The sequence below is a fragment of the Monomorium pharaonis genome, chromosome 11, assembly GCF_013373865.1.
Source record: "Monomorium pharaonis isolate MP-MQ-018 chromosome 11, ASM1337386v2, whole genome shotgun sequence".
In the NCBI taxonomy this organism is placed as follows: Eukaryota; Metazoa; Arthropoda; class Insecta; order Hymenoptera; family Formicidae; genus Monomorium; species Monomorium pharaonis.
Genome location: NC_050477.1, coordinates 5757291 through 5784933, shown reverse-complemented (window position 1 = coordinate 5784933; position 27643 = coordinate 5757291). Strand labels below are relative to the sequence as shown.

At 34.6% G+C, this 27643-nt stretch overlaps 2 protein-coding genes across 4 annotated transcripts in view; one reads left to right on the top strand and one right to left on the bottom strand.

Annotated features, from left to right (window-relative positions):
- Positions 1-1611: 1611 nt before the first annotated feature.
- Positions 1612-27643, top strand: part of LOC105836473 (protein obstructor-E) — a 54870-nt gene continuing 28838 nt past the window's right edge. Inside the window, exons 1-2 of one of the 2 annotated variants that reach the window (XM_036293957.1) lie at positions 1788-1925; positions 2692-2730. In XM_036293957.1, coding sequence (XP_036149850.1) covers positions 1817-1925; positions 2692-2730 — 148 coding nt within the window. In that variant the 5' untranslated portion in view covers positions 1788-1816. Of the gene's footprint in view, positions 1926-2691; positions 2731-27643 lie in introns of both variants that reach the window. The other variant, XM_012680527.3, reaches the window with a different exon arrangement.
- Positions 1759-14901, bottom strand: LOC105836474 (protein obstructor-E). Of its 2 annotated transcripts, none has more exons than XM_012680531.3 (4): positions 13105-14901; positions 9843-10244; positions 8799-9012; positions 1759-2015 (listed from the first exon to the last, which is right to left on the bottom strand). In XM_012680531.3, the coding sequence occupies exons 1-4, from the start codon at positions 13142-13144 to the stop codon at positions 1955-1957; spliced, it is 717 nt and encodes a 238-aa protein (XP_012535985.1). In that variant the 5' UTR covers positions 13145-14901; the 3' UTR covers positions 1759-1954. The 2 variants fall into 2 exon arrangements, with proteins under 2 accessions (XP_012535985.1, XP_012535984.1); XM_012680530.3 differs by lacking the exon at positions 1759-2015 and adding an exon at positions 6418-7028 and having other exon boundaries at positions 13105-14887.

Here is a 27643-nt window from a genome sequence, read left to right as displayed (position 1 = left end):
TCCCGCCAATTTTAAACCTTTGTTGTCAATATAATGTGCTTTTGTTATTACTCATTAAATTTTCCTCAAGTAAAAATATCCACTACAGGCAATTCGCGTGAAATAATATACGTTCAATAAATAATCTTGAAACTTTTATTTAATCGCATTATAATTTTAATAGATTCTGATTTTCGCGAATGTAATATATTTTTTATCAATTTTATTTTAAATATAAAATAAAAATCTACAAAATGTCTAATAGTTTATTTCGATTCAAATTATTATAACGTTTATGTATTTAGAGCAAGAGTTTGTTTGTAATTCGATTGCGCGCTCTTTTTCGTACCCAGACCCAGCGCCCCTGGAAGAAGGCGTCACTATTTGCAATTAACGAATGAAAAAGTTTGCCAAGTGACGCAGTCTATCGCGGACGTGTTTTGTACGAATTTTTTTCGCAAAGTGGTTGTTGCTGACGCACTATGCCTTTTCCACAACTTATTAAGTGCTTATTAATATCGTTCCCTCTTGTCTCACCGAGGATGCGGGAACCAAATTGACGAAACTGAACTACAGCGAACCATAATTGTGAGGCAAGGCAAACGTTCATCAACTTACAATGTACATCGAGGATACGGATCCGAAGTTCTATTCTTGTCTTAGTGGTAATGATATCAAAATATACTGTTTATTCGATATCTACTTATCATTACTTCGCGCTTATATACGCACACGAAAGTCTATAGTAACGTTAAAAAGTAAATGAGTAAGAGTAAATGCGAACTGTGAACGAATTTAAAGCTCATTTTTTTGTCAGCCATTTTGGAAAAAAAAGTCAAGAGGAGTCGGAATAAAACACCCTGTGTTACTTAACTCTTTAATTGCTTGGTGAAAAAATGTTTTGTGTCGATTAGATATTTACTTACACTTCATCTCGTCTTACGCTATTATAATTCATCTTAAATTACTATTTATCTATTGTATTTATAAGATAAAGTGGACGTTTTATTATTACACGACTTTAAAGTACATTTTATCAAAATTATTTTTTTAAAGATATCGAGGATAAATGAAAAAAATTGTGAACGCAGACGTAACTCCTTTCGACATATCCCAGAGAAGAATTTCCACCAAGGATGCTAGTTTTTTATAAATAAAAAATTTTATATTATATATTTGAATTTTATTTCATGTTTTCGTGATTGGAAATTACAGAATTTTACAGAGATACTGGATTCAGTCACATATTTTACAGCAACTTAAGCGCAACACTATTATCGTCCGGTTTATTAATTGTCAAAAACTGTTGTCAGAAATGTTGTCAGAAAGGTTAATTATTTCCAATAACAGCCTACACACGCGATACGTACGAGAGTTAAAAAGTTGTGTTGTATTAACGTATCCACACTCGGCTGCGTTACACAGCAAACCGGGACAAAACGTCCCAACACACACGCGATACGTGCAAGAGTTCAAAAATTGATACGGGATAAGCACGTCGATCGACTTGATCGCATCACACGGCAGATTTGGTTATGTGCGTCATTCGACGTCTTAAAAACGTCTTTCTCAGACGTCGTAAAGACGTCTAAATGGCGTCTCAAAGAATATGTCTTAAAAAGACGTATTTTAGACGTCTTAAGAGAGACGTCTAAAATAAGACGATTTTAAGACGTCATAAAGACGTCTTTTAATAAAGTCTCAAAGACGTCTCTTTTAAGACGTCTTAAAGATGTCTTTTAGACATGCATGTTGTCTGGGATGTATTTCGAGTGTGTCTTGTCGTAAACAATAGCTTTATTTACATGGCGATACATCGCGATAACGTTTTAATTTTATGATGGCTTGCACCATTTGCAGGAGACTTGTCGTAGTGATTGCCTCTTTCCACCTGTGGACAATCGTCGTTCTTCGAGGCTGGCTTCCTGCCGCTGCTTTCATCGCCGGTGAGCACAACGCTTGCATGCAAACGCTTCTACTTCCTATAGCCCAGTTTGCGTAGGGCCTTCAGGTCCACGTCACCGTAATAGTCTTGGCTGAGAAATGTATGAAAATATTGTGTGTGATTTGATCCTAACGTGTCATCATTTTGTAATCAAACGTCTTCAAAATACAATTTAAGTCACTGTTTTTTATCTACTCGTCGATTCTTTTATTTCGATTTTTAACTTAAACTTTATAAATTACCAAGGTCTGGTTAAGATTGTGTTAGGAGTAAAAAAAAGATATTCACACTGAAAAGAATTTTATTATCAAGTAAATATATTTATTTTAGTATCGTTTCCTCAATTTAAAGAAATGTTTTGTAAATTTGTAAAGAAATTATTTTATACTTGCTAATATTTACTTAAATAGAGGTAAAATGACAGTAAAATAAATATGCCTACTGATAATAAAAAAAATTTCTTTAGTTGTAACTTTGTGGAAAGAAAGAAGAGTAAATAACGGTGTTAATTTTAACTAATTTAACTTTTTACAACTTGTTTTTTTTCATTTTATGCATATCAGGCAAGATCTTGTCTAATACGTAATTTGCAATTGTACTTTTTACCTCTCAGTTAAGACTAAAAAATAAAAAAAAATTCAAAATTTGACGAATTTGAAATATGTACATGAAACAGTATTCTTTTGAAATATAATGAATGTTTAAAAACGACTTTAGTTATAATCAGTGCTACAGTTAATTAATAATTCTATATACTATATGTACAGATTTGACGCGTGTTAAGAGGCCAGTTTTTAAGCTTGAAGGTAAGTTAAGATTTTCAAGCTTTAATCGATACATTGCATACGTTACGATTAAGTTGTATTATATACATAATTAGGTAATAGTTTTAACATGCAAAACAAGTGAGAGAGAGATTACACAGAATATGCTGAGAAATTATTAAATATACTGAAAATTACAAACGGAGAAATGTGGCGATGATTAGCGATTGATAAAGGTGGTTTAGGGAGATTAAGGATTAGGACACACAAATTGAGAAATGGCCTATATTCTCACCACACATTCAGTGTTAAACGTAGCTATCTAACTCTTTTCTGATGTATAATGTGATACGCAATTATACACAATCATAATATTAAATACATAGCTTTCAGAATTTTATGCACTTTTAAATTACATAACATTTTAGAATCAAATATGAATTTAACATTATATAAATAGATTATAACATTATATAAATTGAAATTGTTAAATGAAATTTTAACATCAAACATGCGGTGAAAATAAAATCTTGAGATCTTTCAAGAATTTTCTTTTTTTATTGCATTTTCCGCTTTACTTAAAGATACACGACAAATCGACCGATCTTACTTATGTAATGGCGGAAAGATTTTTATATATGATGGATTGTTAATTACGCGAGTTCGATAACTCTCGATTTCATGCGCGACATTTTTCCAAAAACAGCGTCTTTTACTTTCTTTTTTTATTATTGTGCGTCACATTCAGGAATTAAAATCAGTGTAATTTCGTTAAATTTAAGTTTTTAGTTGTTTTATTGGTCGGTTGTTTTATTAAAAACAATTTTTGCAAAATTTAAACTATATTCAACAGAAATACTTATTTTATTAATTTTTTTTGTAATTACATATATTATTTAGAAATAAATTAATACATTATTAAAACAAAATAGTAGTTACACAATGTCAGAATGATTATAGGTAAAATATATGTATAATTAATCGAATATATATATTTAAAAAAATTGAAATTTTGCAAAAATAATTTAAATGTTTTTGTTATTACGAAATTACAAGTTTTTAATTCGTATTTTTATGATAAAGAAAAAAGGAAAAGAGATAGGAAAAAGACAGATTAGAAATAGTTGAGTGTATGGATAGAAACAGTTAAGAGAGGATTAATTTTTTTATTTATTAAAAGGAATTGGTTAAAATAAATTGTCAACGAGGCAATTAACAATTTATATAAATTATTAATATAAATTTTACGGAATATTAGTCCTTTGAGCATTTGTCAGGAAATTTGCTGAAAAAATTGTAAGTTATATGAATATCAATTATTATCAACTAAACATTGTATCAGCATTGATAAAAACTTGATTCATAATTTTAATGTTGTTTTACTATGGGAAAATTGTTAAATATTATAAACTAGAATTAATTCTTTGAAATCTATTGGACAATTTGAATAGAATAATTATAATAATTTTAATAGAAGTTAAGCCAGTTTTGCAGAAATTTATTCTGCCAATTAAAAATTATATTATTAGGTTTGTAATAGTGACTCTATATTATTGTATTGAAAAATGTGACGTACAAGTGAACAGAGAGTTTTACGTGAATTGTCGGAATTTGCAATTACTCGGCGCGCTAAATGATCGTATATGTGTTTTTTTCTTCTTATTCTATTATAATTACAAAAATAGCATATACTCCATTACATCAAGATTGCAATAGAGATGCGCAATTATGACGAGAAAGAATTTCGCGAGAATATATTAAGGTATAAAATTTTATAGTAGCTTGGTCGTGCATTTCTCATCTTCTCAGAATCTTGCGGATTTTGTTTCGAGATTTCGCTTCGAGATCGATCTTTGTGGGCCACCGATTACTTCTTTTTTTGGAAAAATTCTCTTTATTGTAATCAGGGCTGCATTTTTTCTTCCATTATGTATGTTATGTGAATGCGAATGTATGTTTATCATGTCTGAAGAAACAGAGAGAGAGAGAGAGAGAGAGAGAGAGAGAGAGAGAGAGAGAGAGAGAGAGAAGAGAGAGAAGTAAAAACATAGAAGAAGTAAACAGGATAAGATAAAGAAATAAAAACAGAGAAAAATGGAGAAAGAGGGGGGAGAGAGAGAGAGAGAGAGAGAGAGAGAGAGAGAGAGAGAGAGAGAGAGAGAGAGAGAGAGAGAGAGAGGAAAGAAAAAAATGTACGTAAGTACAATTTATTCGTCTAAAATTGATATAAATTGAAATAAATCAAAGGGATAGCATTAAAAGATACAGAAGAAATTTGTATAAGTTTGTCAATATTTTTATTATTGATAATTACAGAGAAAATTAAAGATAGTAAAATTAAAAGAAAATAAATTTTTTGTGTAAGTCATGTTTAATAGCTTATGTTTTATTAAAAACTATGGCTAATATTCTTCTGACAATTTTGAACACATAATTATGACTCTATCATTGATTTGATACAATCAGAATTACGTTGCAATAAAAATTGTAACAGATTTCTTGCAAAAGAGAGAAATGCTATATTTCAGTTTGCCAGTTTAGATCTCGCACCCTTAAAATTGTGTTAAATAATATTTGATGAAATTAAATGGTAGTGAGAAAGAACGGATATAGAGAAAGAAAATGAAAATGAGAGAAAAGTACAAGTAGAAAAAGAGACACAGGAAGAGAGAGAGAGAGAGGAGAGAGAGAGAGAGAGAGAGAGAGAGAGAGAGAGATAAAAGGAGAGGGCGAGAGATAGATGAAGAAGAGTAGGTAAAAGGTGTGAAAATGTGAGGGAATGAAGTAAAAGAGCGAGGTAAATCAGGATAATCTTATTCTTGATTGGGTGAAGGCCTCGTATGCCCTCCTACTGTTGAGGGCCTGGTTTAAGGTTCGCCTGGTTCGGCTTTCTGGGCTCGCTCTGGATGCCGGCAAGCAGCTCACTCTTTCCGGATGCTCTTCAGGTCCAGGTCACCGTAGTAATCCTCACTGCGGAGCAAAAACCGAGAAAAACCCGGGGGTCAAGACATGCTCGGTGCGCGCGCGCTACTGCGTATTCTGGCGTGCTCTTGTCGTTATTTTTGCGGACGAGTATTGCACATGCATCATACAAAGGTCCATACTTTACTTAGCATGAAAATTTGCAGCTGACTGCGCATCTCCCAGCATTTATCACAGTTTCTTTTGCTATTTAAAACATAGAACAAAGCAGGAAAATATGTTCTTATTCTCTTATTTAGGTGTCCACCCCGTGCAAATTTTCACGATTAAGTATCAGCAGCATTTTGCCATGCAGATAGCCAGACATGATATTAACTTCATGTTGATATTGATTCCAATTGTGATTTTGCACAAAGTTTTTTACGTAAATAGATAAGAAAAAGTCAATTTTTAATTATACTTTTTTAAACAATCTACGATTGTGAGGGCAACTTATACTAAACAATTAAGATATTAGAACGAGATATGAGACAGTTAACATATATGTTAGTCCACATGTTAGAAGATCATTGAGAAAGATAATGAATATTAGTAGTAATAATTAATAAACATATTTACTCGTTAATTTACGAGATAGAGAGGAAAAAAAAGTGTAATTTATAAATTATTATTCAAAATAGATTAAATTGAAATAAATACAATTTGATACAGAAGAAATTTGTATAAGTTTGTCAATATTTTTATTATTGATAATTACAGAGAAAATTAAAGATAGTAAAATTAAAAGAAAATAAATTTTTTGTGTAAGGCATGTTTAATAGCTTATGTTTTATTAAAAACTATGGCATAATTCTTCTTCTGACAATTTGAACACATAATTATGACTCTCATCATTGATTTGATACAATCAGAATTACGTTGCAATAAAAATTGTACAGATTTCTTGCAAAAAGAGAGAAATGCTATATTTCAGTTTGCCAGTTTAGATCTCGCACCTATAAATTGTGTTAAATAATATTTGATGAAATTAAATGGTAGTGAGAAAGAACGATATAGAGAAAGAAAATAAATGAGAGAAAAGTAAAAGTAGAAAAAGAGAAACAGAGGAAGAGAGAGAGAGAGAGAGAGAGAGAGAGAGAGAGAGAGAGAGAGAGAGAGAGAGAAAGGGAGAGGGACGGAGAGATAGATGAAGAAGAGTAGGTAAAAAGGTGTGAAAATGTGAGGGGATGAAAGTAGAAAGAGCGAGGTAAATCAGGATATATTATTCTTGATTGGGTGAAGGCCTCGTAGGCCCTCCTACTGTTGAGGGCCTGGGTTTAAGGTTCGCCTGGTTCGGCTTTCTGGGCTCGCTCTGGATGCCGGCAAGCAGCTCACTCTTCCGGATGCTCTTCAGGTCCAGGTCACCGTAGTAATCCTCACTGCGGAGCAAAACCGAGAAAAACCCGGGGGTCAAGACATGCTCGGTGCGCGCGCGCTACTGCGTATTCTGGCGTGCTCTTGTCGTTATTTTGCGGACGAGTATTGCACATGCATACATACAAAAGGTCCATACTTGTACTTAGCATGAAAATTTGCAGACTGCGCATCTCCCAGCATTATCACAGTTTCTTTTCTATTTAAAACATAGAACAAAGCAGGAAAAATATGTTCTTATTCTCTTATTTAGGTGTCCACCCGTGCAAATTTTCACGATTAAGTATCAGCAGCATTTCTGCCATGCAGATTGCCAGACATGATATTAAAGTCATGTTGATATTGATTCCAATTGTGATTTTGCACAAATTTTTTACGTAAATATAGATAAGAAAAAGTCAATTTTTAATTATACTTTTTTAAACAATCTACGATTGTGAGGGCAACTTATACTATAACAATTAAGATATTAGAACGAGATATGAGACAGTTAACATATATGTTAGTCACATGTTAGAAGATCATTGAGAAAGATAATGAATATTAGTAGTAATAATTAATAAACATATTTACTCGTTAATTTACGAGCAAATAATATTTGAAAAAAGAAGTTTAACTTTTATAAATTAGTATTCACGATAGATTCAATTTTTAAATATATACAATTTGTTACATCAATTTTTTGTTTAAATTATTTTTTACAGTAGTTACGCAAAACATCATTAACTATCGCGAAAGCGTGTTGTAACGCGAATATCTCTTTAATTACACATTGTTCGCGAATGTAATTCCTTCCCGAAAGTTCTCGAACTTGATGACTTCATTCAAGATAGCCCGACATTTCCATCGGATGACTGTAATTACCGAGATAATCGAATTTGGACATTTTTATAACACGTCTACACTTATTATGTTGCACAATGCATTGTCGTCATTAATGTCATTTTTGTTGATTTTTACTTCTTTACAAATTACTCTGTTAATTTAATAGTTATTTGATTCGATCTTTGTAAAAAATTCTAATATCAGAAATAACACAGAGCTAATATGAAGCTTAGGGAACTTAAAATTAAAAAATTCTCCACGAGAAACAATTTACAAAAAGTTAATTGATTAAAAATAATTACAAATATTAAAAATAAGAAATTAGAAAAAAATTAATTTTGAAAAGTTGAAAGATATAAACATTCGTCATCATCAAGAAATTTTTTTTTTAATTTTACATAATGATAAAATTTTACATAATTTTTATATACGTTTTTCGAACTTTTTTGGAAGATTTTTTTACACCAGTCAATTTACGACAACTTTTTTGCATCGAGCTTTATCTTGCAGTTCCTACAGTAACCGCATAATTTTTAAACGGTAAGACCTTGAATTCTCGATTCACATTCATTAACATTCACCATCGCGCAAAATCGAAAGTAAAGAATTGTGGTAGACATAAATTATCCATTTATGTCGCATTCGACTGTGTTTAAAATAATACTATATAATAATGATTTCGGAAAACAGCCATGGTTGCGCAGAGATGAATTAAATAATTTATAGGGAGAAAGAGAGATCGTTCAAATGGATTAAATAATTGCATAAAAAAACTATTCATTCTAATATTATTCTACAACTTTATCTTCCATCTTTTTTTTTATAAAAAAATTATTGCAATATTCTTTTTCTCTCTTTTCATTCTTTCAAAACTTGCAATCTCGTATTTATTCATTCCTGCGCAATTGGAGATACTATAGTTTCGAGACAAAATCGTATTAAAGACTCACCATCCGGGAACATCCTCAGGGTCTTCGCATGCGCCGCTGCCGTCGGCATCGCCGATCTTGAAGACGGTGCCAATCGGGCAACCGTACTCCCTGGCGATGCCTTCAAGGCATATGTAGTATTTTCTGCAATCCTCCGGATGGGCGTGTCTGCTGAAGCTACCGGATGCGCCGCTCACTTCTCCTGCTGCCGGACACGTGAAACCCCCGGCGACCTCTGCGTCATGCAATAAATAGATATGTCATATGATATAGATATGTAATACGGTAGAACAATAGAGAAAGAGACAGGAAATGGCATCATATTTCTTCGTAATTGTAGTGACCAATTGATCTTGAGTTGGCGAACGAAAGAGAAATATACATGGGAATATATAAATTATAAGAGATGGAGGGATATGTTTTAGATTATAATGTAATGGTTGATAAACTAGAATTTATCTTATAATATGACTTTATATGCAAGATCTACGAAACAAATTTATTAATTTTGTTTTTATAAATAAGAAAAATAGGGTAACTAGGAGAAAAAAATTACAAAGTTAACGTAGAAAGGAGGCGAGTAGAAAGAAAATAGGATTTGTGACAGCTGTATGTCTCAGAATAGAGAGGCTAGATTGACTGCATGTTTTATGTATGTTCTATTATTCGCATTAAATCACTCGTGACGAGTTCTTAAGTGACTGGATCAGAATGCATACAAATCTATGTTATAATACGTAATTTGATATCAACACTAGTGTAAAAGTTCAAGTATCCATTACATAAAAAAGAAGAATTATAACATTTATAGTTTCTCGATAATATAAAAATTTTAGACTGATGTTTTAGGATGAAATTTTGAATAGTTTTATAATGAAACAATTTTATCTTTGACGATTTACTTGATGCACTTGATCACAGAATATTATTTTCATTCGAAGTTTGTTCACCTGAACCGTCCTAACATCTTTAGACTTTAATAAATTCGACAGTCTGATCGGATAGTTTCGATCGTGCAGTTTGCATTCGAACTCAAAACAGATTTGCGATTAAAGAGATCGATACCTTCGTTTCTGCACTCGGGCACCTGGTCGGCCCACATGCACACCCTGGCCTCACGGTCATAGGCTAGTCCAGGGCTGCACTGATAGCGGGAGGCCTCGCCGTTCCAACAGTTCCAGAAGACGTCGCATTTCTTCTCGTCGGGGAAAATGCCGTAGAGTCGGGCGCAATGCGGCGTACTGATGGGCGGTTCGAGCTGCGTACGCTCGCCGCAGTCCACGTTGTGCAGATAATCGCAGTTCTCGGTGAGGAACTTGCTGTCGCTGGCGTCAAATGCCAGACCGTTGCCGCATGTCTTTAGTTCCGCCACGTTATTGTCGCATTTCCAATACTTATCACACGATAAGTGGTGAGGATAGAACCCGAAGTCGTCCGGACATTTGAAGGCCTCCTGAGCGTTTGTCCCTAAAATAATGAACCAAAGATTGCATGTCGAGTTTGGCGAATTCTTGAGGTTCTATTCAATATATTAAATTTTAATTAATTAATATCTCCTGATAAAACAAATCATAGTTGTGTCATTGTATCATGATTGTATTTTTCATAACGAAATCTCGCGAGAGATAATAGAAATTTTTTGCTAAAATTGCTTAGCATACTTTTTTTTAATTTGGGGATATGTTGAAATACGTAAAAGGCTATTTCGTTTTTCTGTATTTGCATCTAGCAATCAGAAAAAAATTCTACTACTTTCGTATTTGCGGATTGCTACGTCGAGTTTCTTGGATCGCGGTTAAAAGCGACCCCGCCTTTTAGCTCGATAGCACCGTTCTCTGCAGGAAATCACAGACCGAAATTAACCGCCGACCACGAGAGAGCCTCCATTCCGGTTTCCTCTTGCCATTCCCCCTTTTAACAACGACGATTGCGAAAAATAGCAGGAATTCGATACCGGCACCGTATTCGAGAGAATAAAAAACTAAGGGTAGGTAGAGCCTCGAGAAATACCGCGCATATTGGTCCATGTTAATTGAGCTTAATTATATTTTTTTCTTTCACGCGCGCGTACGCGCACGCGGCATATGACGCCTGAATAAGCTAAATATCTTATGTAAGGGACTGTGTGCGGGACGGTAACTTTCGCCGGGCGCTTTCACTTTGGGCCCGCGGCCAGGCCCCGGCCGCAGCCGCTCGTGACTGGGCCCTCTCAGCATCCCGTTCACCCAGTTCGCGTCGCGAGCACTAGTGCGAGTCTGTATTCGAATGCGTTTGCGTGGAGTTGTATTCACTTTCGTTTTCCAGGGGACCGGTCCTGCCACTGAAAGCGACTTCGAAATATTCGTCGACCAGGAGACCGTAGGCAGGACCCTCCCTCTCGTCTCTTGTCTTTCGTTCGTGTCGTTTTGAAAAATGTGCGGCATTAGGTCGTTATATAATTACTTGTTTACAGTATGGTTATATAAAATACCGATTTATATTAAAATAATTTGCATGTTAAAAATCGAAATTCTACAATTAGACTGAGAATACTATATTCAACAACATTAAAGAAGATACTGAATTAGTAGTTATTAAATAGAGTCAAGAAATATAATAAAAATTTAAAAATGTGTGTAAAGAAATTTGAATTTTTTTGATAAAATTAAAAAAAGTGTTTTAAAGATTTCTTAATTTTCCCGTGATGCTATACCATATGTTCTTTCTCTTTTTTTCTACTCTCTCTCTCTCTCTCTCTCTCTTTCTCTTTTTCTTTATAATTTATATTAACCAAGAAAGTTTTATTATAAGTGTGTTTTATGTGGGAATCTAATACACGATACGTAATAATCGATTACATACTTCGGTTATTAAACATTTCATCACATACATTTACATGAGGTGTAATGAGAGAAAATTTCCATTTTACGGAGGAAAATTTCTAGCATATAAAATTCTAATACGGTTTCTTTATAATATTACGTTTTCATCACAGAACTGCTTATAATTTTCTTTTCTATAATTAATCGATGTTTGCAAATTCTTTTTTTTGTGGAATGTATATATGATAGTAGATTTTTCTAATTAAATTAATATTAAACATTGAAAATATAAATATCTTTTTTAATAATTTTTATTATTACAATTGCATTTAACAGTATTATAATAGCATAATAAAGTATTTCTTTAAATTTTTTTCTTTATTATATTCTTGACAGAGATGATTATATTTACAGAAAATTATATTATGGAAAATTATTAATATTAGTTTACATTATCGGGGAAGCTTTAGAATAATTTTTGCTTTGATAAATTGCATTCTTGAATTTTCTTTCGGCAAGAAGAGAATGAAAAGGAGGGTCAAGATCTGGGCCAAGGTTACGCCGCAAGAAAGCGTGAAAAATTTTTTTAGCCGAGGGCTATTTTTAATCACTGTTGTATCTAATTAATACGATTGTAGGAAGGTTAACGAGAAATTTTAGGTTATTTAATAGAGAAATGTTCAAGAGTTTTAGTGTGAAAGAAATTTTTCTTTTCCTAATGATATTATTTAACATAGAAAAGAGACTTTGAATAACTTCTTTAAAATATTTTAAGAGACATTGATACAGTTATATTAAAAAATATTTATTTTAATTTTGCAAAGAATAGAACAATGTAATTATAAATATATTGGATACAAAATGTGATTGCAGTTTTTTTGCGTTATTTGTATTTTTGAGGAACATGTAAACAATAATTTTGACACAATCAGTGATATATTATTTCAGCTTGAAAGTTCACATTTACATAACTTTTATATCTTTTAATATTTTAAGTATATAAATTGTTTGTTAATTTAAATGATTAAATTTATATAAATTTGTAAGAAATAAAACAATAAATTAATAAAATTAACAAATATAATTAATAATTTATTAAATAAATAAATTAATAATTTAAGTCAATAGGTACAGATAAAGAAGGAAAAGGAAAGAAGGAAAGAGAGAAAAAGAGAAAAAGAGAGAGAGACAAGTATCATTTGTAGATCAAAACTTGTACATCAGACAGTGCGAACATAAATCGAACGGTCGCGATTGCGTTTTCGGAAGAGGGTCCAACAAATATCTCCGCGGGTCCTTCGATGTAGCGCAAGACTCGGTCCCGATTATATCCTGTTCCCGACGCACGTAGGGTGCACTGCTCTACTCTACCACATGTTTCACACACTAACGATGAAATGTCCACTTTCTCATTGTTTGAAGGGTATCGCGTTTCACTCGCGATCTTCCCGCGTTTAATCGGCCCATTTTAACTTCACTACCCCTGTACTTCCTCCCCCGTTGATGGTTGGTCTATATTTACGTACCGGCGATCAGTATGGCGGCTATCACGTAGTACGTCCTCATGGTTCAACGAAAAAGTCGACTGTGTGACGCGGAGGCAAACGAAAAATTAACGGAAAAAAATTTTACAGGCACTTTTAAGGACACCGCCTCCGCTGCGTCGAGAGATAGAACTCTGTGTTTGGGCCCTGTCGTTCGCCACCTTTATATAAGTCATTGGTCACGTGTCATAGGTCCCTCTCCCCCCTTTTTACAGTTACCACCTCCTCTTTTGAACACTTCGAGAAGAGGTGCACCTCTCTACTTTTCTCGTATTTCTTCGTCTCCTTTCTCTTTCTCTCTCTCTCTCTTTCTCTCTCTCTCTCTCTCTCTCTCTCTCTCTCTCTCTCTCTCTATCTCTCTCTTTCTCTCCTGTCTCTCACTTTGAGACTTTCTGTCTTGCTTTCATCTATAACCCCTTATCTCTCTTCTTTCGTCTCCCTATGTTACTCTCTTCCTCTTTCTTTGTATTATGAAGTAGATTTGTGAAACAAATTACTGCACTGAATATTCGATATATTTCCACTCTTGTTGTAAGCCTTAGCCAGCTTATTCAAATTCTTGAATGAATGAAATCACTGTATAAAAGAGCATGGTAATGGTAATATCGCTAGACAAAGATTTTTAAAAGTCTGAGGTAAATAAATGACTTAAAGAAGTATAACACATACACACATACACATACATGTATATAAAATAATCTAAAATTAAAAGGAATTATTTGATTTAATTTGATTTTTAAAATTTTATGAAGCAAAGTTTCAGATAATCATTTCAGGGTTTCTTTTATTTCATGCTCTAGTTATATTATCGAATCTGAAATAAACTGTCCTTTTCCTTTTTCTGAAAATGTTTGAAAAAAATGTCTCATGACATCTCCATCCTTTCGCTGGCGAATCCTTAAAGTGCTGAAATAACTTTCGTTCTTAATGTCTACAGGTGCATTTTTTTTTATTTGCGTTATCTGTCGCCAGCCGTGCGACCAGTTTCAGAATCCAGCTGGTTTTCGCATTGAATATGTTGAAGGATAACGCTTCTCGATCTTCCAGATGATTTTTTTCTCGAGTCACGAAATGTTCCATGTCAAAAGTGAGAAAAAGGGATCATGTATCATGGTCATTCTTTTAGACACAAGCAAAAAAGGTGAAGCTGAAAAGTTTTTGCTTGTGTTCCACAGTCGTAAAATATCTCAGCTTAAATCTTTATTTCTTTAAAAAAAAGTCGGGATTTATCTCTCTTGTGGTATAATATCTCACTAAGTTTATATATTAGCATTTCAAAGAATCTTCGAAGAATTTATTAATAGACTAAAGTTTAAGAAAATAAATGATTAGTTTAAGAGATCTATTCTCTGAATCAGTGTATTGTTCAGTATATGATAATGAACAGTCTGATTTTAATACTTATATATTTGTAATGATCAATCAATGATATATGCATTGTTTTTCAACGATACACTGATTTCTAATGAGTGTATCCTTTTCTTAATCAGAATCTTTGAAAGGCAGTGAATAGTCACTGATAATCACAGTTGTAAATATAACACTGTAAATTAATAAGATTTTACTGATACAAATTTAAAGAATAAATCGTTATTCACAAAAATGAACCAGTAAAGGATTTTATTTCTATAAGCAATATGCGTTAATTACCTTACATGAGAAGACGGTGGAAAATGCGTTTGCATATCGATAAATTCGTCGAACTGCTTTCGTACGCAGTCGACGTACACCGGCCAGCCATGGTCGCGCGATTTGCAGCGTGGTTTGCAGAATACCGGTCGGCTCGTGGTCATAATAATAATTATACATACGCGACTGTGATACGTGGTTACAATGATAATTGTAAGGTCACGGCAGTCTGCGGCGCGATATAAAATAACGGGGTAGAGAAGGTCGTGCGTCGTGCGCTTAGTCGCGTGAGTCATCACGCCGACACCCTCATCAGGATCTCATCCGAGCTAGGGCGACGTATAAATCCGTTATAAAAAGACAAAACAATGTCCGATTATTCTCCGGATATACAAAGGTTTGTTCTTGGTAGTTGCACTGCTGTACTGGTGCAATAAGTTAGAATGAGAAAAAATATATTTGTCTTATTCTAACTTGTTGCACCAGTTCAGTAGTGCAGCGACAAAGAACAGGCCTTAATTCTCGTATGTACAATTTACATGGGGTGAGGTTTTATTTGGAAGTGATAAGAACTTTAGATGAAATCTGAATATCTTTAAAGACATATGTTAGTTTTAGAAGAAAATATTTTGAACATATTTTGAACAGGATTTAAAGTTCAAAATTAAAATATAAATTATCATTAAAATATAATTTAGGAACTTAAGAAAAAGAATCGGGATATTTAAGGAAGAGATATTTAATTGTAATGAAACGTAGACTCAATATTCATAAATTGATTATAATTAATTATTTGATATTGTTAATATATTATTGATTGATGAATATACTTTAATTATATTAATTTTTACATTGTAAATGTTAGTAATTAAATAATATACGTGAAACATAAAATCTCTTTGATCGAAACTGAAGTGTATATGTTGGATGTTTTCGTCACAATTGGTATAATCATTCTCGCCAAGACAGGAGTAAAAGTTTGGAATTTACATTAACATTGCGTGCACGAAAGTAGAAATTTACCTACATTCAACTCTCCTTTTTATTTGATTCTGCACCTTCTTGCTTAAATCTAGTTTTCCCTTCCTAAATTAACGTTATTTTTTCTAAATGTTTTTGCCTTTTCTCGCATTGTAATTTTATTTTAAAATTAAAATTTAAGTATTTTGTACACGTATCATGTAATATATTAATATGATGGCTTTTTTTGCAAACGAATTGAGTATTATTCATTCTATTTTTGAGCATCAATGAGCGTAGGCTGTTCTTTTAAAGAAGTGAAAAGAAATTGAATATTAGCTCCGAAATCGAGTACAGTTAACTGCAAAAATGTGTTATACGCTGCACATTTAATTTACAACTTTTTAAATGTGAATTTTATTTACGATTCATAGAACATAATTTTCAAAAAAAGTGGTAACACGCGAGTACAAATACAAAAAAGTCATAAAAATAGCATGCAATTAAACAAAATTTGATTCGTGTCTTTCTTTGTTTCCTTTTTAGCGAGATTGATTTATGTTTCTTATACGGACATAGAAATTGCTTTAACGGTACAATCACAATAAAATTGAGAACCATTTTAGAATCCATGTCCCACTAGTTGTCTTTTTAAATAATTCTTCAATCGCACAATACGTTCGTCCATTACATATACATTTTTAAAATTTATTTATAATTTGTTTCATCATCTGTTATTTGTAGAATTGCTCATGATTATTAATATTTTTATATGTTTTATGTATTTTCATGTTTTTATACATTACATATTACTTTTAAATGCTAGAAATTTTCAGTAGGTCTCATTCAAAGTTTTCATTTCCTGAAATGTGTAAAGATGTACTTACGTCATTTAGAAACTAACGGGTTATGTTTTCTATGTTGTACTGATTATGATCTTTTTGGTAGCGTGGTAGGCACGAATAATTCATGTAATTAAGTTTACGTAGAAGATGTAATTGATAAGGAAAATTTCAGAATGAATGATGTATTTTCTAATATATTTATGTTCCCGGGATTTACACGAATCGTTTTTTCTTACGCGAAACCATGTTTTTAATTCAGACACTATGAGAACTAGTAGTTTTTGCAATATTGCGAAAGGTCGCATATCGATCAATCGAATCACGCCGTATTAATACTAATACCATCCGTTTATATTTCCAACAACTGTTACGATTCGTCACGTAAGAAAGTTGCACGGGTTTTGTAACGCATTTCGCCATTTCTCGTGACAGTGGACAAGTTATTTCATCATATAGGAAAGTCTGAAGATCGGAAGGAAGGAATTAGAAAAAAAATTGGAATGTGAGAAATAAAATTGCATCTTAAAATATGGATTTAATCGGAAGATATTTCATTGAAAGAAAATCTTGTTTTTCAGTTTAATCTTTTTACAGTATTTATAAGAAGATAATGTAAAATTTAAATTACATTCAATTTATTATATTAAAAGAAAAATACATTTTTAGAAAATTACATATTTAAATTTAAAATATAATTTTATAAAATAATATAAAAAATAACAGTAACGATGTACCAAAAATTCAGAGTACAATAATACTTATTGTTTTATCTTTACTAGACATTCCATTTTATTTCATGGGCATTAATTAAATTCTTAGCTTTTTATGTTCTTAATTGAACATATATATTATGTAATTCTATATTGACGGTCAATTGGAAGTACTTTTTCAAGATGTTTTTAAGACGAATCGATGTTTCTTGTTAAGACCAAGGACGTACAATTTCGATCCAAGGCAGACATGCATGTTAATGCAGGACGCTTTCGAAGACGACGACGACAACGGAACTTTCTCGCTCCGTTAATCCAGTTTCTCGAATAAAATCGCATCGCCATCGTCGTTTGCCCGAGTGAGGTAACGAGCGTGCGCGAGATTTATAAGCGCGTCTAATAAATACTACTACTAGCTATCGAATCTAAGTAATGAACGTAGTACTACACGCAACTTCTACGTGTTTCTCTTGCTAAAGTGACCATTGCAATATAATTTATGTGATCAAAGGCGATAACTAGAATAAAAATATTATGATAGTAAAATAATAATGTCATGTAAATCTTATTTTATACACTACATAAATTAAATTAATATTATATGAAAGATTATATATTAATTCTATATTATGATTGTTGAATATAAAACAATAATATGATACATAAATAATTAAGTACACAAGTTTTTAAAATTTTATTGTAATTTACCGACAAAGCTCAATTATCATCAGATTATTTATCGTTGCCTAATATTTTCCCTCGTGTTATTTTACTTACCACTCGAAAAATTTAATTTGATAGCCGATTGACCAAAAGTGCCGATAACGCGCAACGCATTTACCGTACGCGCGTTATCATCGCGGGTACTTCCGGTAAAAGCGATTTGATTTCCAGCCGTCCGAGCGAGTTTTCGCAGCGCCGGTGATAACTTTCACGTCCTATACGGATCGTAGACAGTATTATATTCCAAGTTAACGACCACCAGTTGCCTTGCCTTAGCTCCGAAGATATAATATTTTCAGGTTGCGGCGTATTTCGACTTTAAATCGAGCTTCTTTTGTATTATCCGCGATGGCATTGGAGTAGAGCAATGAGAATTAAATTATTCTCTCCTTATAGATTTCCATCGCATTCTCTATTAATCGATTAGCGAGGCTCTAAATTTAATCTTTCAATTGAATTTATTAATTTAATCCGCCTTTATATTTTTATTATTAAAAAAAATACAGAGTGTAAAACGCATCTGCGAGTTTTTAGAAGTGGAAGAAATACCGTATTCCGAATGAAATGCGAGGCACATTTTTAAGATTGGCGTCGGCGGAAAGGAAATGTTTCGAGACGACGAAAAAGGCGAACCATCGCCGGATAACGGTAACGTTGTGTCGCATTTGTGTTGCATTATTGCGGTATACTGATCGGTATTACGTGTTCAACGTGCCAAGGATGCGGTGCGTTTCGTCGCGATTAATATTCGGCTCCATCCGGCTTCTCTTCTTTTTTTAAGCAAGACCCGTCGTCCTTCCGCAGGATTGTCCCTCCCCTGTATAGTTGTATACACGTGGCCGTCGCACCTCTTCTCATATTTCTTCCTGTCTCGCGAATCCTTCTCTCGTAGGAATCTCACCGAAGGTCGAGGAGATTTTCTCATAGTCGATCGAGTTCCGATAATAGAACGGGATGCTTAACGCAATACAAGTGTGAAGGCGCCACGAAGAAATTGGAGTCGGAAGTTGATCAATAAGTTGTTTACCTCGACAACAAATCATTCGACGTGTTTTTGAAACTGCGTCTTTCCTACGGTTATCAAGCTTTATTTATGGATTACATTAAAGTGTTTTTTTCTTTACACGCGTGTACGTAATTTTATATTTTCTTATTTGCTTATATTTCTCTTCATTATGTTGTATACTTTGTTTGATACATTTTTCGAAATGCAATGTGTTTTCCCAACGTTCCTTTGCGAAATGGTAATATCAATGATTAACCAAACAATAAGTCGTCAATTTCGTAAGATTCACAAAATATCAGAGCCCGCTCTCTCGCGTAGGCTTGTTGTTTCGCGGCTTTTTTCTTCGGTAGCGCGGTGTAAAATTTAATTTCCGAACGTTCAACTTCTCCTATCAGCGATTTCGCGCTCGGTGCGTCGGCAGCTTCTGGCAATACGCTGAGGTAACATCTTTCAGGCGGCTTGCATAATAGCGTTGTTGTGGAGGAGGAGAAGATTGGATGATCTCGCGCGTCGCTGACTTTTGCTAACCGACTTTGCCGATTTTATCTGTTGGCATCTGCCGCGGCATATCTATAGCGTACGCGGGAGTGAAAGTGAGGCGCTCCTCACTTTCGACGGATCCTTCGCAGCATCCGCGCCTGTACCCGCGCGTACCGTCTCCGCAGGATCGCGTGATTCGCGGACGATGACACATTTAAACGATTTAACAAAACGTTCTAATAATATGCATTGAAATACATACTTATTACATAATATAATTATTACATATTTAAAAGAATATATAAAATATTTTAAATTTTAGTCACATATATGAATTTCAATATTTAACTTTCAAGTTTTCAAGAATATCTTTGTCTAGAAATAAAACAGAAAGAATTTGATTTGCGTTTACGCGCAATTTTCGATGTTTGAAGAATATCTTCGCGATCTCCGGTGAAGAAACTTAATTGCTTACGCTTGTTAATTTATGAAAAATTTTAATCGAGTTCTTTCGCAACGGCCGATTATGCGCTGCATTAAGGTGGCGTCAGAAGAAGACCTCGTCGTCGGATGGCTCGCGACGCGGAGGAATCGCCGACGAGGCGGCGTGGGAGGTGAAAAAAAGCGCAGGTGGAGAAGAGTGCCGCAAGAGGTTATTGACACCTTCGCGCATAAACGCCTTCCTCCGAGCGTTTTGTCCGTCGGCGTCGCGGTACGTGTGTAATGCACGACGAATGTCAATCAGTCGGCCGGCTGGCTACTCCTCCTCGCACGCGCGCGACTTGCATTCTCTATTTCGCGTTTCCTTCGCGTCGGACACGGGGAAGACATCGGGCCGGGAGATTGCTTACAGATAAAATTTCAATGAAAAGTGTCCGTCGCGCTGCCCTTCAAGGTCCCTCGCTTTTATTCTTTCATATCATTCCTCCGATGCGTTCGCGTCAAGTTTCCAAATGCATTATCAATGCAAATGCGTTAAGAAAATGAGCTAGCTCGACAAACAGGATTTATTCCTTGGCCACGAAATTTTTTGAAATCACAAGATTTGGGAAAAAGATATATTCTAATTAATTATTGTGTCTAATAAAGAGATAATCCTTTTTTTTTCTCTAACTGCCAAAAACGTTACGGGGTACTACATTAGCTTTGCTCTGAAGAAAGTGCGACATGCGATTTCGAATTCAATCAGATGCTCGTGTTCTTCTGTCGATCCGCCGTTTCTCTTTCGCGGATTCCGCGATTCTTTTATTCCGCGACGCGCTCTCGAGAGCACTTTTCCCCGTCTTTCTTGACGACGCGATGCGACGCAACATTGCGCGTGTCATGACTTTTAAATGCTATCCAGTTTTTGGACTCGGACTCCGGTTGTATCTCGTTTCGCACACCGACAGTAGACAGGCAACTGAAAGATTGACACATATCTATTGCCTGTCGAGTGCGAATACCATATGTTGAAAGTATAGAGATTACAGAATTCATTTAAATGGATATAACTTAGTATGAGCGCTCTATGACATTATGCTTGAAAATATCAATTTTTTAATATAAAATTTTGTATTATATATACATTTATGTACATTAATGTAAATATTTGCAGATCAAAATTTGAATATAATCTTGAATTTTAGCATTTTTTAAAGCTTTTATGAGACATTTTTCTATAAATTTTAAATGACTCGTGTGTGTGTGTGTGTGTATGTGTACTGCAGTATGCAAGAATTAAAATGGTTTATAATTATAAGTTTTTAAATATAGTTTTATTTTAGAATTGGTTTTTTAAGAGAAAATAAAGGAAAGTTATAATTGATGAAAAAGGATAATTAAAAAAATGTTTAACATATTTTTTCATTTAAAAAAATTCATTCCAAACTTCTCAGACAATTTAGCCATTAAAGTAAAGAGCTTAAACTGCGAGATATCGTGTACATCGTGTTTATTGTGTATCGTAGCGTGAAACTGTTAGATCTCGTGCGCGGACAATGTCTTCCAAATAGAAAGGAGGATGCTTTTCTTGCAATGGGTGCATCAGCTGGTCGATCGTGCAATCTCCCTCGTTGCATTTAGAACGGAACAGAGAGATATCGCTCGTTGTTTTCAGGATTACGCCTCTTCGCCGCCTTTCGCTCCTATTCCTCGCATATCCTTGTAAGGGTATAATTGTTTCGCTGCCCGCAACAGGCTTTAATTACTATTTTTTTCTCTTAATTATAATTTTACAAAAAACTAGTTATTATATTATATGAAAAAATAAAAATCTATATACATATACATATACACATATGTAACGTATGCAAATTTTTTTTAAAGTTTTATTCTATTATACCATTTTACTTGGTTAATTTGCATTTTGCTCCGTATCTTGCGTGCACAAATGTGTTAAAAAGTCAGGACTCCAATTACGTTAATTGAACAGAATTTAATCTCTACGATACATAAAAAATGTAAGAAAATTTAGAAGTAAACGACATTTTTGTCACGAATATGACATACAGGCACTACAGAAAATTAGGGGTTTAAGCGAGACTTTTCCTCAGTTGTCGGGGTGTATGTTGTCTCGTTCACGCTTGAATGACCATAAATGTAACTCCATCGGCGGACACGTCATCGCCTCGGGATGTGCAAGTGCGATGGCACTTAGCGGTAACGCGGATCCGTAACGGCGTGTCCGTTTTACGTCGCCCACGTTTTGCAGTTTGCGGCGCGGAAAAAAGCCGCCGGGAGAGGAGATGCATGCAAGCCGGAATGCGGCACCGAGGTCCAAGGAGAACCACTTTTCGCTGCACCCTAGATATTCTCTCTTTCTCTTTTTCTCTTTCTCTATCTCTTCGCAGATATCTTGACCCGCGATTTCAACCGCGACCGGTCGGCAACGATGTTAGTCGATAGCTGTGAACTCGTGGTGAACGCGAAATCGCGATGCCTTTTTCCTTCCTCGTCCGATTCATCATTTACAATAATTTCAACAATTCTTAATTTGTTTGCTTTTATCAAGTATATTTAATCTAATTATTAGGCGTTAATTATATCAAGAGTGTTCAGACTCATAGTCTAGATTCGTAGTTTGGTTTCCTCTATCTCTGCCGCGTTTTTCTGAACTTCCCGTCAATCCTTTCGTGACGATTTGATGGACGATAAAGCCTTACGGAGCTTCGGGTCCTAGTTCGCAACGCGGTCGTAAGGAATTGCAGTACGTAAGGCCCGGATACAAGCGCGAACGATCACGCGCGAGCGAGTGCACGCGTAACTACACGCGGACGAGTTTGCTCGTAACTCGTAACGCTTCGACGGGACGAGTTGTTTCTTCCGCGATTGGGTGCGTTGCACGAAACGTTAGGGCGAAAATCCTACGGTCTTCTAATTTTCTTGGAAGTTATGTGGAAAAGCGTGAAACTCACGAACCGTTTACCTCGAATTCAAGAGACGTCTGCAGCAGCGTGGAAATCGAATTCTACGTGAATGAACAATTGCAACAGCAAGTGTAAATGTGATTCACGAGGTTTCGCGTAAACATTCTCTCGTGAATATCTTTCCTTTAATTGACCATTTTTACAAAAAGGAAAATGACAGTCTTACGTTTACCAGTCCTATTGTATTTAACATAGTAACACACTTTTCGTGTATAATGTATGTTAATATCACGCCAAATTTCGTAATAATTATTTGCATCTCTCACCGTTGCTCTGAAGGCGGATAGAATGCACTTTCTTGTACAGCGCATAAAAATGCGCGAGGCTCGCTCACGCGGCGCGGAAAAGAAGAAATAAAATAGAAAACCACAGGGAGAGGAAATGCAAGCATAGACGGGAATGCATTTACATAGGCGGTGAGGGCTCCGGAGCGTTGTTTTTTTACTTTTATACGTGTTTCTCGCTTTCTCTCTAACGTCTCTCGTCTCTGATCGCGATGCGATAGAAATGTCGCCGATGACACGCAAACGAAACTACAAGCGAGGAGAATGTTAGACAGTTAACGGCTGTTCTCATTCTGATCCAGTTCAGTCAGTCTGATCGGTTGCCTATGCCATTTAATTTCTTGCTGCCGGAATGCTCTCTCGCTGAGACACGGCAGATTAAGTTTCTCTGCATCTTTCTAAAATAAATTGGATGTAAAGACATAAATTACTATGTTGTGTGTGTGTGTGAAGTAGAAAATACTATCGTGTTTAATACTTTGTAAAGGGGATTCAAGTTTTTGCGATCTGAATGCTTGTTTATTTTGGTCTTCGCGGACTGTGGCGATTTAATTTCCTTTTTATCACGGAATTTGGGTCATGGTCGCGTAATGAGAATCTCGCGGGCCGTCTTGCAGGTTGCGGATGCTGCACGCAAGTAGTAAGTACCATTTTCGATCGGACTCGTGAACGTGGGCCGCGCCCTGAGCAGCATTGATGCGCGACGGCAACGAAAAGACGAAGAAAGCAGCAATCCTGTAGCCGGGCCTGCGACGGTGAAAGTCGTCCAAAATGTCACCGCAGTTTAACCTTACCACAAATATATGCGCACACGCACATTCATCGGTGTAGAGAAAAAGAGAGAGAGAGTGAGAGAGAGAAAGGGACGGAAGGAGACACGTTGGGCGTGGCGAGGGATATAATATTCCGTGTTGCGTAATTCACCTTCTGGCACCTGGAACGCATTAGGATGATCGACATCATTTGGTCGAGGCTGCAACCGCAGCCTTGATCGATCGATCGATCGATCGATGTGAAAGATTCTGTCCGATTCCCAAAATTTAGGACAGTGAGACATTGATGCCATTAAAGGCCTCACAAGTCTCATTTTGCTTTATTGAAATCGAATTAACAATTGAATATTCAGTTGCATAAATATAATGTTGCTATACGTATGTATGTATGTACATACATACATTTAGATATTAAAAAAATAAAAGAATGTAGTTATGTTTCGATACCACTGCGATATTCCTTTCCACTCTTTGACCAATGATTGTAATCTTTATTTAATTAACGAGACATGTAACGTTCCACACAGTTGCTTGGCTGCATTGTTATCTAATCACTTACATACGGTTATTTACCTACGCGTATTTTTTTCATGTTTCTTGAAGGTATAATTTTACGAAAAATTTCAAGAGGCTTTAAGAACGTTACGTTTTAAAGGAAAGTTTGATTAATTTACTAGCTATTTTTCCTATCGCGTTATCGATGTCAATGACATGCATTATCAGCGAAAGGCATGATTATTCTTTCTGGTGATATTTCGCGATATCGTTTTGTCCAGAGTCTAAAATTATCCACGTCGAGGACGGTTAATGTGTTCTGAGAAACCTGAAAAGGTGGTTTACACCCATTGCTGCACAAAGACCGAGCCCTCCGAGGATTTCGCCGTCGAGAGATCCCTCGAGGCCCCCTTCTGACGCGTCATTATTTTCCCCAAACCGGATTTTCAAGCTGCGTTTTGCTCACTGTTTCGTTCCTTTAAACATTTATCTGCCTATCGGAGTTGCAAAACCTTCGGGCAAGGTGACCCAGTTGTACCTTCCAAGTAGGTTGAAAAATTGCCGTGAGGTAGACGTCCCTTTTAATCTTTCGATTTGGAAATCTCTGATATTCTTATAACACATAAATTTTTTAATTCAAAAAATATAGTTTTTTAATTTATTTAATTCATATGTAATTTCGCTTTTTTGTAGTTTATTCAAAACTATTACTTATTTCATCAAATCTATTAGTATTTTGTAATACATTGAGAGATTTTTACTTAAATTAAATTAAATTAAAAAGTCGAAATCATTGGAGTTAAATAGCATTATAACTTTCACTTTTTTAAGTGTATGATTATTATTTTGATATATAAAACATACAGTTAGAAAAGCAACTTATTAGCATTCTATTTTACATCCTAAAATGAGATAACAAAAATATTGTATATTAGATAATAATAATAAGATCAGTTGCTTAAGATAGAAATTTTCTTTTTTGAGACACTAAGCCTTTTCGAATAAAGATAATTTTACAAATTGATAATGAATAATGGATAACGGGTTTTCTTGGGATTAATCTGCACATGAAAGAATGGCAGTAAATATTTGTTATTATAATTCTTATGAAACGCAGATACTGAATCGTAATATCAGTTTAGAATGCGGTTTGTCACATGCGTTCAACAGCTTTGTCTTGAATTATTCGTCACCTTTTGCACTTCGCTCTTTCGCGCGGCGAAACTCGTGGATCGCGCATTTATTTATTTATGAGGATGTACACCCAAGTGTACCGCAATAGATATAATAGGCGACTTCCATCTCGTCGACCGCGGGGAAAGTGACGACGAGAGATGGAGACAAAAAGAGACAGGTCGAAGAATTCGAGTCACACCTAGGGGACCTTCTCTGCCGACGCGAAAAAAAGATCGCGGAACGCAATGGCGAAACGTGTGGGCCGCGGGAATGCCTTGTGCCTCCTCCGGATCGCCGCCGTATCGAGTACCACGAGTAACAATTGATTTAAAACACAAGAGAGAAACGTTACGTTCGAGTATTTATTTTGTAACGTGCAGCGGTATATTCGAACTGACAAGCGCGAACCGTCGGCCGTCACATCATTCTTTGAAAGATGCGACTCTCAAAAATTTTTGCTCTCTTTCTCGAAAAACGTTATCCCACAGTCAGGAAAGATTTTGGATAGGTCGCGATCTCGAGAGAAATTTTATTTTTCTATATTTAATGTATAAAAAGTTTGATTTTAAAAGACAATTGGCTGTAAGTGAAAATGCTGACAAAGTTATAAATATTAATTTATCATAACTCTAATGTGAAGTTGCCACTTGAATTTCTTATACTAGAACATTACAGACGCGCGCCGTGCGTTCTATTTGATTTTTTACTTTCTTATAAATAATAATAATTGCAATTTGCTTTTCTTCATCATTCGTTAATTTTTATCAATTTTACGTCTTCCGCAATTTAAAACAAAATACATAAAATATATATATATATATACACATATATATACATATATTATACATATACTTATATTTTTATGGATTTATATTTATATACAATAGGTGATTAATAATATTAATATCATATACTTTCTTTTTCCCTCTCTTTTTATTTATCTTTATGTCTCTTCTTCTTTAATTATGCGTTCTTGCTTTTCCCTCTTTCTCATTATCTCTGTCTCTTTTCTCTATTTTTTGCTTACTTTAATTAAACGTAATTTTGATTAAATTTATCAATTTTAATTACCAATTTTAATCTTCTGCAATTTTGAATAAAAAAATTTATACATACATACATACATATATATATACCTACTTACATACATACCTACATACATACATACATATTATACTTTTATATAAATGTTTATATATACATACTTTTCTATATTCGTCCATTTTTTTTTCCCGATTTTCTTTAATAAAGTTTTTAAATCAACTATTGAAATTGATAATTTGACACCTGGAAATGACACGTTGAAGCAAGTCACAACGCACTTGACAACGAGATAGCGAGACAGTCAATTAGCATTTCGAAAAAGCGACAACAATATCAAAAACATCTCCTTTTTAGAGAAGAATCATTTATATAGACGCAACAATTTACGAACATTATTTGCACGCGACAACGTTTATTAATCCATTATATTCAAAGTGAGTATTTTAGCATTCCCCGAAAGACAGCAGGTCTTAATACGTAATACATTTGCGTGTGACACGATGACGCAATGAAATGTTTCGCCGGCCACGTTTCACGCGAGTGTCAGGCGGATTTTCCATAGCAGGTCTTAATACAGTTACAGTTTGGTATATCGCGATGTAATATGATTTTTTTGTACCGATGTCTGCGTACTACCTGCTTAACGGGAACTTGCATAATGTTCTATTTATTCCTTCGATTACCATGTATAAATAGAATAAATTTCCCGTCTGCGAAACGCGCGCTCGGCTCTCGGCTCTCGCAATTCGCGACTATTGATACGAGCTCAAAAAAAAAATCCGTGAGAAAAGGTCAACGAGACCTTTCGCTAAAATTGTTTGTTTGATCGGTGCGTCTGGTAATATTTTAAAATGAGATCATCCTTCGCACAGCCAGCCTAGTGTGTTTTATCTGGCTGCACGAAAAGATTGCGAGCCGTGTTAACATTTAACGATCCTCGTCGCCTTACAGCTCGGTCGCCGAAAGGACGTTGTCCTTTGGGAGTCATT

What these genes read in the sequence shown, in the direction of transcription:
- LOC105836474 (XM_012680530.3), bottom strand. Translation starts at nt 13,144, where the DNA reads ATGAGGACGTACTACGTGATAGCCGCCATACTGATCGCCG. An exon ending in AGCCGCCATACTGATCGCCG is followed by an intron (nt 10,245 to 13,104) that starts GTACGTAAATAT and finishes TCATTATTTTAG; the next exon opens with GGACAAACGCTCAGGAGGCC. An exon ending in CCTGAGGATGTTCCCGGATG is followed by an intron (nt 7,029 to 8,798) that starts GTGAGTCTTTAA and finishes TTTGCTCCGCAG; the next exon opens with TGAGGATTACTACGGTGACC.